We start from the raw sequence: 12898 nt of genomic DNA on the forward strand, positions 1-12898 counted from the left end.
ACCGCCGTAAAAGACAAACTCTTCATTCTCTGCCAAAGCAATTCAACACGAACGAAGTCTTCTGTAGAGTGTGCCATTTAAATGTCCTTGTGGGTGGTGGGTCCTGTGTTTACATTTTGGTATACAGAGCCTGTCCCTCTTCAACACTACGATGTTGAATTATGCTTCATGATTCTAGACGTGTAACTCGCTCACTGGAGTAGGAACGTGGGGGAGGTGTCGTTACACCAACGACCCTGACGACAATACTAAGATGAGGGTGGGGATGAAACGTACCTTGTAATTGCCTTTGGAATATAATGATTTAAGCAAATATTGTATTCATTCTTTCTGTATTGATTCCCCCCCCCTCCCCATGTTACTGTTACATTCTCGGTCCTCATCCCCTGTTTGATAGATGTCGCCTTTTTCTCTTTAAATGCTACTATATGTACAAAAATGTTCTATGGTACATGTAATTGTATGTGTTGTACAAGTCAATGAGTGTACATGGGCAACACTGGAAACCCCCTGTGATAAATGAGAAAAAGGTGCATACACCAAGAATATTATCTTCTCTACAGTTTGAGAAATTTGAAAAACAGAAGATTGTTTGGACCCTGACAGCCTCATTCACCATATCAAATTTTAATTTCAAATTTTTTTTTTTTTGACATGTCACCTGAGTGGATACTAGACCAAAAATGGTTCTTACCCTCTCTTATATGGTAGGCTACACAAACACAGAAATAAGTTAACTTGTATTGCTATCATTTCACCTTGCTCCCTCTCAGGCTTGTGTGACATGTCTGAAGACAGCTTGCCTGGATCCCCAGTACATTCACACAGTTCAGGATGGGTTTAAAACTTGAAGCATACTCAATTGGCTTTCCTGGCAGACACGTCAATTGATTGTCAATTGTTCATGAGTGAATGTGTTTGTGCCGAAAGAAAGAAAATCTATTTCTCTACACGTACTGTCCATGAGATCTGTGTTGATATCAGTGGAGTTAACTTTAATGGCAGAGAAGAAGAAAAAAAATCTGATTACTGACAGGGTGTTCTGTTTATATGTGTTTGGCTTTTATATCAACTGTACAGTTCGACCCTGGGAGTGAAGACAAACACACACACACACAAAAAATTACTAAAAAGACACAAAAACAGTGTTAGGGTATTATTCTCTGTAAACGTGGTTCATGTTTGATGATGCTACTCTGGTGTTCCAGCTCAGTCTAAGTCACTAAGACTCTGTAGTTCTCTGGTTTTCTGACCAAGACATTTCTCTGGTTTTCTCAAAGACGGCAGCAAAGTTTGTCTTGTTTAAATGGATTCTACCACCTTTTGTTCTTATTGATATTATAGTAGTGTAATAGAGATTACTGGGAAAAAAAGAACTGAAAAATATGTTGATGCAAATCAAATTGAAATAAACATTGATTGATGTATACACCTGATTAACTCAGTTTTTTTTGTCTAGTCCTGTGGTCTTGTTAGTTAGGTATATCTATATGTGAAACACACTATAATAATAGCCTTAATTAATAGTCATTCACTTTATAGTTTCATTGGAGGAAATGTTTATACTAGACATAGCCTGAAGTTGGCTACACTATGGACAATGTTAAACATACGTTTTGAAACAATTTAACAACATTTTAAGACAAAGACTGAAAATACACATTCTTCCTTACGTAAGATAAGTTAAACCCCTTCGCGTGTCAGACATGCGTCTGAACGTCCCCTTCCTCTAGGCCAATCAGACTGAAGCTTTACTTTCATTGCACGCCAGACGTGGAAGAAACAGCCAATCAGACGGTCTCTCTCCGTGTCCGTCTGCATGACACCCTCCGTAGAAGTTAGTCTTCCATGTCGAGGAACACATTAAAAAAAAAAAAAATCTCCGTTATACCAAACTTTAGCTATACGTGTGACAGAGATATCGTTGGACGGAAACAAAGACACAATGATGTGTCACTGCGACTTGAAAAAACATTTTATCCGTACAGTTTCTAGAGAGGGTGTGAACGCATAGTGTCTGGTGCATACCGCTTCTGGCGACCAGATGTAGAATTGTGCATTTACATTACAAAGGAATGGAAATTTGCAATATTGAAACTGTTCTGTAAAGAATCGGGGAGAAGACAAAAAAAAAAACGACAGAGAAACGCTGTTTCAGGAATACCTATATATAAAATGTTGTCTAAAGTGTCGTGGTTTGTGCTGTGCTGGCTAGGACTCTTAATTCTGCCTCCTGGAGTTTGCACCGGTTCGTTGCCGAGTGCTGCAAAAACTTTGGTATGGGGCCCTGGACTGGAAGCAAATGTTGTTCTTCCTGCACGTTTTTTCTTCATACAAGCAGTGGACAGCAATGGGAGAAAGTAAGTAGTATCATAGGCCTGTGTCGTCATTGTCCGTCAACGACGGCTGAGAGCAGTCTATCAAAGGGGCGTAAATGGGCTACAATGTTATAACATCTTAAGCACGTGTGTAGGGTTTCTAAAAGTAGGGGTTTCAAAAACACACCACGCTTGCGTCACTGAATACACACGAGAGATCTGAGAACTGAGATCACATTGTGCATTAATTTGGTTTGAGTACAACAAGCAACGAGTCCATTCAGTAGAACGACACCTTGGGGCAAAATACGGTATCTTGTGTGCGTGTCGTGTTCCTTCGAGTGTCATATCGGTTCTCCGTAGAAAGTCACTGTTTCGTCATCTTTAAGTATTAGGCTTCATAGACTAATCGTTACATCATTGTTGTTTTGGTGTGGCTGACAAGATATACAGGTGAACCTTCAGGTGAATCCTTCCTCACAACTCAAAAGCAGCAAATGCGGTCTAATTCAGTGTACAATAAACTTTTTCAAATAACTAAAAGAAAACATTGTTCCATCATGTGCACTAAAATACAAGGGCAAGATCAAGGGTTGTAGTTATTGAACCTTCAATCTTACCTACTGACCTTGTGCCTTGTAGTGTGACCTCTTCCCCAGGCGAGGGTACCTTCAAGGTGAAGATTGTGTCTCCCACAGAACAGTTCTCCAGGATCTGGATCCAGGTTCTGGATCGCAGAGATGGCTCGTTCCTCGTACGCTACAGGATGTACGCCAGCTACACAGACCTGCATATTGACGTTCTGCTCGAAGACAAGCATGTCGCCGAGTCTCCGTTCACTGTGAAAGGTGCAGGCCCACTCATCCGTCTATGAATGAGAGAGTTATGCTTTGGGATAACACACAACCCAAGGACAGACACATATGCTCACTTCTTCTGTTTCTTACACACACACACACACACACACACACACACTCATTGTCAGTCCTCAAATGAATGCTCAAACGAGGGCCTGCTCGATCCATGACCCTCTCCTCCTTCTGTCTCCCCCCATGTCTCCCCCCATGTGTCCCCCCATGTCTCCCCCCATGTCTCCCCCCATGTCTCCCCCCATGTCTCCCCCCATGTCTCCCCATGTGTCCCCCCCGGTGTGTCCCCCGTCTCCAGGCCCTGTGTACCACGATGGCTGTGACTGTCCCCAGCCCAGCGGGGCACAGTGGCAGCGGGACATGCACTGCCCGTCCTCCTTCCCCCAGATAGAGAGCGACCTGGCCCTCTACCCCAGGGTGGACCCGGATCGCAACGCCCAGGAGATCCCCCAGCGCTTCGGCCAGAGACAGAGCCTGTGTCACTACACCATCAAAGACAACAAGGTCACACCCATGGACACATGTCTAGAGCTGGCAGGGCAGGCTCTGGGAATTTGGTGTCTGATGTTTAACGACTGGCATTCCACTGCCTAATGACCCAAGACAGGCAGTGTGACACAGCAATTTGGAGCGCAACTAAAGCAGCGATCTACACATTTCACTAGAGCTCAGTGCAGGTCGTCACAAGATGATCATAGTCGGTTTGGTTCTGTGTGCTTTACTTTGAACGAAACCATATCAATTGTACTGTTTCTCTTTGTTATTGAAGTCCTGATTTAAGTAGCTTGACTTGCGTTAGTAGTTGTACTGTAGACGTGAGGGCTGATTGGATGTTCGCCACTGTGTTGAATAGGGGAGGGACAGCATTAAACAGACATTCATTTATTTCTAAACAAATTCAAAATAAACGTAGTTTATGGAGTTAAAGAGCAAGCAGAGAGAGTCTGTCGGCATGTGTGACTCAGGAAGCAGGGGTCCGCCCACACCCTCCAGCAGTGTTTACAACAACTGGTCACCACACCTGTAACCATGGTATTCTGACACCAACGGGTGTGGAGTGTTCTAAAGGTGAAACTGGTCAGAACTGTCCCTGACACCAACATCCTCCTGAGATGAATGCTTGATGGAACATATGTCACAGCAGTTCAGTCTCTGTCTGGTGTCTGTTCATCAGTGTTGTCTTGGAAACACTTCCTGTCATGTTGGATGTGTTAGAATCTTTGACCAGTCCTGGGTTCCAAACACTGTGGATGTTCAGACAGGACCCATCTTCTTGTTTTGCAAGTGTTAAAATGCTAAACAAACAGGGTGACTGTGTGTGTGGGCAGGCAGGCTGTGTGTGTGTGTGTGGCAATAGAAGAACTGTGTAAGAGGCCTCATGTCGTAATCTAGAACTTTGCAGCAGCATGTACTATAGCCCATCGCTTATTCCAATGTACTGCTTCAGTTCTCATGAACGTTAAACTAGAATCAAACACGACTATTGAAAATGATGTTACTAGCTCTAAGCATCGACCCCTGATGTACTGCTGTTTCAGGTCTACATTAAGACCCTAGGAGAACATGTGGGGTTCCGGATCTTCATCGACGCCTTTCTCCTTTCTCTGACCAGGAAGGTGAGTGCTCACATGAACATCCACAGTGTTTAATAGGAAGCAGCCTACCACGTGGGAGTTATTCCTGCAAGTGACCACTAGATGGAAGTGACATTCCATAGCAAGATCATCAGATACAAACCTTCACAGGACGGTGGTGGAAATACAAACTGGATTACAGTTTCCATACAAGCTGAAATACAAACTGCCTTGGTTATTTCTGAAATACGTAGTTGCAAATGGAATGTCTAAGCCACGACTCTCCCATGGAAGCAAAACACAGGACAGATGAACGACTTGAGAAGATGAGGGCTAGGCCTGTCGACATGCAGGTTCCAAGAGCCGTGGGTTCTCTTGTGTTCCAGGTGCGTGTTCCTGACGTGGAGTTCTTTGTGAACCTGGGCGACTGGCCCCTGGAGAAGAGGAATCCCTCAGACAAGCTGCACCCCATCTTCTCCTGGTGCGGCTCCAACGACACCAGAGACATCGTCATGCCGACCTACGACCTCACCGAGTCGGTCTTGGAGACCATGGGAAGGCAAGGCTGTCTCTCCTTACAAACATTGGAAAATAAAAACTGAAAGCATTTGGGTTCAAAATGAATCAGGGGCGCCCTGGTAGCTCACTGGATAAGAGAGCGTACAGTGTAGACTGAAGCTTTACCTTCTCTCTCTCTCTCCCTCTCCCCCTCCCTCTCTCTTCTCTTCTCCTCTCCTCCACTAACAGGGTAAGCCTGGACATGATGTCTGTCCAGGCCAACACGGGCCCCCCGTGGAGCGAGAAGAACGCCTCCGCCTTCTGGAGGGGGCGGGACAGCCGTAAGGAGCGCTTGGAGCTGGTGAAGCTGGCGCGGGCGCACCCTGACATGGTGGACGCTGCCTTCACCAACTTCTTCTTCTTCAAGCACGACGAGAGCCTCTACGGCCCGCTGGTCAAGCACGTGTCCTTCTTCGACTTCTTCAAGGTGAGGAGATGTCGTGTCGTGGCTCCCTGGGTCCCCGCAGCGTCGTGGCGTGGCTCCCTGGGTCCCCGCAGTGTCGTGTCGTGGCTCCCTGGGTCTCGCAGTGTCGTGTCGTGGCTCCCTGGGTCCCCGCAGCGTCGTGGCGTGGCTCCCTGGGTCCCCGCAGCGTCGTGGCGTGGCTCCCTGGGTCCCCGCAGCGTCGTGGCGTGGCTCCCTGGGTCCCCGCAGCGTCGTGGCGTGGCTCCCTGGGTCCCCGCAGCGTCGTGGCGTGGCTCACTGGGTCCTCGCAGCGTCGTGGCGTGGCTCACTGGGTCCCCGCAGTGTCGCCAGCCCTGTTCGTTTGTTCGCGGTTCTTCCCAGTATACGTTTAGCTGGCTCTAGTGAATGCCCATCCAGGACAGAATGTTTTAGTTTTGGTTTATCGTTTTTAGGGTAAACCCAGGACTTAGTATGATGGGTTTGCATTGAGCATGAATGTAGTCCAGCTTTTATGGAGTGACATGTGCACCTGGCTCTGTGAAACCTGACTGTTCACAGGTCGGCCTAAAAATATGGACTCCTACAAGGTAGAAGAGTCAAAGACTATATATTAAATTGCTAGACAAGTGACCTGGCAACATAACCTAATAATAATTATAGTAACAGTAATATTCTGTAAGACAAACATTGTGGTGTCACTCATTCCCTTATTTCCTCTTAAAAATTATGTAAATTGCTTGTAAAACACAATGCAACCACCAAGGAGTCACATTTGTTAAAATGTTGGTTTTATGCAGTTAACTTTACAATGCCATAAACATGACTAAGCAAGGAAAAGAAATACCAGTGGGTACATGTCTCAGCTGTAAAGAAGGAATGGTTGCCTCACAAGCATTCCATGTACATTTGAGTTCCCTACAGACATAGTCTATTTCGATGTTAAAACTGAAATTACGTGTCTAAAACGTCAAACCTCTGCATGATATGTAACATAATCAGTAAACCAACTGAAAGTGTCAGCACACTGGCATATTATCCTTTAAAAACGAAAATTGCATCTATTGAAATCTCTGCCACAAAAACTCAACTCAAGTTGGTTACTTTCCCGTTGGGTCTCAAACTCCCCAACACAAACAGGACTGTGTCTGTAACGTCCTAACACGCTGCTAACACGCTGCTAACACGCTCCCCCAACACGCTCCCCCAACACGCTGCTAACAGGCCACCTCATCTCCAGCTCACCGCCCGCTTCCCTCTCCCACAGTACAAGTACCAGATCAACATCGACGGCACGGTGGCAGCGTACCGGCTGCCCTACCTGCTGGCAGGAGACAGCGTGGTCCTGAAGCAGGACTCTGGATACTACGAGCACTTCTACAGCCAGCTGCGGCCCTGGGAGCACTACATCCCCGTCAGGGCTGACCTGGGGGACCTGCTGGATAAGATCACCTGGGCCCGCCAGCACGACCAGGAGGTGAGGACGAGGAGGAAGAGGAGGAGGAGGAGGGCCGGTGCCCCAACTTCTTAGTTATAACATTTATAACAAAATGTACAGTGACATATTGTAGCTTTGATTTTTACACTCGCATACCTGTTCAATGTTCAGACATTTGTTAGGCCCTTCTCTCGCCCTAGACAGAGACCAACCAAAGAAAGCTGTAACATGGCTTCATTGTTTTAGGTTTTATTTGCCACAATTTCAAGTTTTTACCCTTTAATTTCTCTCTTTCAGGCAAAGAAAATTGCAGAAGCTGGTCAGCAGTTTGCCCGCTCCCATCTCCTGGGAGATAGCATATTTTGTTACTACTACAAACTTTTCCAGGTAATGTTCATGAAAGCAGGGAAGACAGCGACGGGCCCAGCGACAGCTTGCTGAGCCTCGAGAATGAGCAAAATGTGTATTGATATTAAATATCTTAACATTTTACGGTGTGAACGAAGGCCCCGAAGTTCACTCATACTTTTATATTCCTTTACATTTTTACAACTTGGGGTAAAGCCGAACCTTGTCAGACAGCCTGCTTATCAGCGGGACTATCTTATCTTGACATCTCTACCTGAAATTTTATACAGCTCCCTCAAGGACAGTAGTCATGAGGTTTCCTGGGTCAGGTCACGGCAGAACTGCCATGTACCTCTGAACATTCCCCCTACTGTGCCCTCAGTCTATTGATGACTTGATTCATCAGTGTATCATCACCTCTAATGAAGGGGAGGAATCACTGAATTCAGCATCCCATCCTGGTCCTTAGTTATGTTTGAACATCCCTCTTTAGTTCAGAGGAACACAGTTTGTGAAAGTTGTCATTTAATATTAAGTAGTGAGAAGTCTGGCAGGGATTCACTTTCATTCGTGTTTTTTTCTCATCGGCTCAGTTCTCTTTAAGCATTTTTATAGGTTTTATATTGGGCTTAGTGCTGGCCTTGAGGAGAATCTCAAGGTCTTGTTTAGCATGGCTGGTTTTGAGCTTTGTTGTGTTGACGTCTGTCGTTAAAGATGTTTTTATCCTCTCTCTATTATGGTTCTGTCCAAGGCTTCGTGTTTTCCTCATTGTCATGCTTGATTTTGACATCAAGGCACATGTATACCCACACACACACACGCACGTGACACGGTCTACTGTATTTTTCCACAGGTAAGTCATGAAAGCTCTGGAAATGAATCCTAATGTTTTACCAGTTATATAACAAAAATACATTTCCTTGGGAGAAATAGGTGTGTACTACCCAGAGAGAAGACCAATATTTATTTAAATACACCATTTCTGCCTTTTAGTACAATATAAAGTATATAAACTTAGGTCTTTTTTTCACGGCCTTTTCTTTAAAAAGTGTATCTAATTATTTAAAATGTAGTCATATGGATACATTTTTATGTCTAGATATTTTTATGTCAACATATCTCATCAAATAATATTATCTTGTCTCACTGACAAATGATTTAGCTTCATTTGAGCACCTACTTTAACACGCTAGTTATAAAATATTTGAGGGGACATTGATGGCTGGACACTGCCTTGCCCTATTACCTTCATGAGAATGGGACATCTTGGATGGTTGCAACGTGGCCCAACAATACTTTATTGGACCCCATAAGCCTGCAGTTCAAGAACTTGTGTTTAAACACACTTTCTGTCTCAAAGTAGAATGTCAGTCATAAAGGTTTATGCTCTGTAGATGGGAAGGTGTGGGGGGGGGTCACAGGGCATGCAGCTACCTGCTGGAGTTTGGCATGGTTTGAAGTTACCGTGACGATTACAGTGCGTCTGCGCAGACGTTTGTCAGTACGAATGCCTTTTTGCTTACTTTGCTTACACCAGCTGTGCAAATGGTGTGTGAAAATGTATTTACTCTAGATCTATTGATTACAGTCTTATTGAGGGATATTTGAAAACACGATTGTTTCAGTTATTCGCTTAATGATTTATAAAAAATAACATCTATAATATTCTTTCGGACACCTACAGAACGGCGATTTTTAATCCCTGTTTTCTGGTTCGTCTGCAGGAGTATGCCAAGCTGCAGGTGAGGGAGCCCAGGGTTCGAGAGGGGATGGAGAGGGTTCCTCAGCCCTCGGAGGAGCTCTTCCCCTGCTCCTGCCACAGAACACCGGTAAGCAGCGGCGCTAAGCAACACCTGGAGGCTCACTTTGGGTCTCATTCAAACAGAGGCACAGGTTTCATTTCTGAAAACAGGCAAATATGTGTCGTCGTTCCCTCCCCACCCCCCCCCCCCCCCACCCCCCACACACACAGGCTTTTTATTAAAGAAAATTAGACAGCTGTATCGTCAGTTATTTAGTTAGGTAGTTATGTTAAAAGTTGTGAAAACAAACCCACGCTCCTGCATCATATATATATATATATATAAAATAATAACAATAATAGATCTTATCTAGATAATAATAAATAGTCTTGATCCGTTGACGCTTTCAACCTGAAAGTGGTGTTGTCATGGATACTTGATGAGCTGCAGAGCACAGCTACAGTACATTCCAAAGAACAGTCACACCAGCGTTTCCATGACACCGATGCCGATCAGATCCCAGCCCGTTCTGGCTGCTCATGAGCGTGGCTGTCTGTTAGAAGACCCATGGCAGTACTGCCCTCAGACAGGGAAGCAGGCCTGTGGAGGCCAGGAACATAGATATATATAGATATATAAGGCCTTTATATCTTTCTATGGCCAGGACAGCGCGAGGGATTAGAATATCTGCTGCTGCTTGGCCTTGAACCGAGACTCTTGTGTTTATATAGCAGCTGATTAGGATCGACAGAGAACACAATTTAGAGAAATGAGCCAGGAATCTTTTTATGAGCAGACTGTCCAAGGTTGATTTGAAAAGTGACACGAGTGAAGTGGATTCTGTCAAATTGTTTTATTCATTTATGGGGAGACTCTGACTAAATACTGTCAGTCCTGAACCGCAGTCTCCACGTTCATGGATGGTCTTTTTATAATATTTAAGATTTTTGCTGTTGATGTTTTTAATAGTGGATTCATCAGAAACCCATAACAAATGCATTGAAATGCGGCACATTTATATCGTGATTTTATATCACATTGTTTGAAAAACATAACTTTTATGAGCCTGACACTAACCCTTTCCCAGATCAAGTTTGTGACATACATTTTTTGTTTTATTTTACAGCCTAAAGATGAACTTTGATCGGTCCTGTGTTATAATATCAAACAATTGCTTAATTGTTTGTACATGTATTGTTTATTGATTGTTGTTACTAATTGTATTGCTGCCTCCTGCTCAATATGTTGCTTTGCACATTTTTACAATAAATATTTTTTCTAGGTTTGTACAAAGTTTGTGCTTACTTCCCAATCCTTCATTAACAACATAATAACAATGTATGCAGGTAGATTTATGTCGAAGACAGTCGTTAATAATTAGTTTGTAATGTCACTTTTTAGGATCAAACTCTGCAGGTAAAGTCTTCTTGACACAGTTACCCCAAGTATAATCACATGCAGACCAGACACCCTGACATAGCCACATACAACTCCCTCTTCTCATCACTTGTTTTATGTTCAGCTAAAACTGTTGATGCAAATGCAACTTCTGCAATTAACATGCACACAAATACCGAAAATATTCGTTTCACTGACTGCAGCATTTCAATGGCAGAAGATGTTTTTGTTATTTCCTTCCTGCTCCGACACGACTGCAAAATCATAATGCGCAAAAGAGCACCAGCTTCCAAACAAACTGCATCAAAGGAACATTTCACCACTTCAATTTGATATTTTCCGATACATTACATTATCGTTTTGTTGAAAAGATGAAATCTGCACTTTTCCAACACGGCATCCTGTTTCATTGGATTCATACAGTTGGTTCATGGATACATCCAAAATGTCAAACTTTTGATGTTGAAGAAAGAGTGGACCTTTGCACAGACCATTATGGGAACATTGAAGCAGGATACCAAGCTTATTGTGACCTTGTCAACTCCATTGAGGAAGATTTAACTGGACTCCCTCCTGGTCTGAATAACATCTGCATGTACGTGATAACAAGGCGCAATGGTTCTCTCCACATGGGGGTTTTCTCACAGTTTCAGGATCTGAAGTTTTTACAGATAGATGGCTGCTTTACTCAAATAGTGTGCAGAATAATGAATATACAATCACTACAAGAGCTGTTCACTCTGAACTACTGAGTACTTTTCAAATCAACTACTGTTTTGGGGGTTAGGGTTTGGGGTAGGGATGAGTGCCACAAGCAGGACAGTACATCAGTAGGAAATAAGGTAGATCCTATAGTTGTCCTGATTTTATATCACGTTGTTTGAAACACATAACTTTTAATACCCTGACACTAACCCTTTCCCAGATCCAGTTTGTGACATAATTTTTTTGTTTTGTTTTACAGCCTTAAGATGTTCGGACTGAACTCTGATTAATCCTGTGTTTTGCTTTATTGTTTGTACATGTATGGTTAAGTGATCGTTGTTATTAATTGTATTACAGCTTCCTGCTCAATATGTTACTTTGCACATTTTTACAATTAATATTTTTCTATGTTTATACAAAGATTGTGTTTAGTTCCCAATATTTTGTTTACAACATAATAATAAGGTATACAATTAGATTTGTGTTGATGAGTCATAAATATTTAGTTTGTAATGTCACTTTTTAGGATCAAACTTTGTGGGTAAAGGCAGACACAGAAGACATCCACAGTTAAAACACAGTTACACAGTACTATACCTTACTGTAGGCCTACTATACTATACTATACTTTACTGTACTGCACTGTTGTACGATGACTTTGAAAAGAAGACAGAGTTCTAGTGTGTTTTGGAAAAAAAATCCAAAAGGGTTGGTATGTGTGTTTTGGATGAAATTACCAAAGAGGAAATGAGATTTAACTGGGTTACAGCAGATTCATACTGGGGCACGTTCCCCAGTAAAAAGGGTCTAGCAACGCCCCTGGTTCTAGTGACATCATGGACGATCAAAGGAGAACGGGACCCAGCTGAGCTCAGTATAGTGTCATACAGCAGGAAAGGGTCTGTCAACACGTGTTAAGATGAGTTATACATTTACCCCCAAAAAACAACAACAACAAAAATTATACATTTTTTAATAAGTATAGGACCTTCACAGTCACATGTCTTGACTACTCTCCAAATGCACCATGCTCCTCACAGTAGATGTGGATATATTACCGGTAGGCTATGTCTGTTTAGGGTGTTGTTTCCAAACATATATGGTTATACAACATGTCTATGTGCTAAAAGGACTAGAAGAAAGAGGTTATATTCTAAGTATGATAAATAATAATAATAATAATAAAAAAATGTTAGAAGACTCAGAAAATCCTCCTCTTCTTGATTCAGTTACCCCAAGTATAACCACATGCTGACCTGACATGAATGGCTCTTACAATAACTGTATATAAAAGCATTTAGTAAAATGTAGTTCTTAAAGTCCACTTCAGCATTTGAGCTAGCTAACATCAGATAACTGACATAAAATGTAAAAAATATTATTTTATTACCTATGAAATTACATGTAATTACATGACATTCATCAACATCTGTCATAACTCAAGTTTAACACAGCATAGACAAGGACTAAAAAACGAATTACAATGTAACAGTAAAACCTATATTTTCTCGTTAAACAATTTTTTTTTCATGAACGGTTGAAATACCA

The 12898-nt window shown here is 42.9% G+C and overlaps 1 protein-coding gene across 1 annotated transcript; it reads left to right on the forward strand.

Annotated features, from left to right (window-relative positions):
- Positions 1–1811: 1811 nt before the first annotated feature.
- Positions 1812–10540, forward strand: poglut2 (protein O-glucosyltransferase 2). The gene is made up of 10 exons (XM_084689537.1): positions 1812–2360; positions 2961–3166; positions 3486–3691; positions 4726–4803; positions 5148–5320; positions 5509–5746; positions 6987–7196; positions 7455–7544; positions 9230–9334; positions 10374–10540. Exons 1-10 carry the CDS (start codon positions 2176–2178, stop codon positions 10389–10391), a joined length of 1509 nt encoding a protein of 502 aa, XP_084545663.1. The 5' UTR covers positions 1812–2175; the 3' UTR covers positions 10392–10540.
- The last annotated feature ends 2358 nt before the right edge of the window (positions 10541–12898 follow it).

Source organism: Hypomesus nipponensis, chromosome 23, assembly GCF_054491055.1.
Source record: "Hypomesus nipponensis isolate SF chromosome 23, ASM5449105v1, whole genome shotgun sequence".
Taxonomy (NCBI): Eukaryota; Metazoa; Chordata; class Actinopteri; order Osmeriformes; family Osmeridae; genus Hypomesus; species Hypomesus nipponensis.

Bases quoted from the DNA above. Each gene is read 5' to 3' on its own strand.
- poglut2 (XM_084689537.1), top strand. From the start codon at position 2,176: ATGTTGTCTAAAGTGTCGTGGTTTGTGCTGTGCTGGCTAGGACTCTTA. The intron at 2,361-2,960 runs GTAAGTAGTATC...TGTGCCTTGTAG, and splicing joins GTGGACAGCAATGGGAGAAA to TGTGACCTCTTCCCCAGGCG. The intron at 3,167-3,485 runs GTGCAGGCCCAC...CCCCGTCTCCAG, and splicing joins GTCTCCGTTCACTGTGAAAG to GCCCTGTGTACCACGATGGC.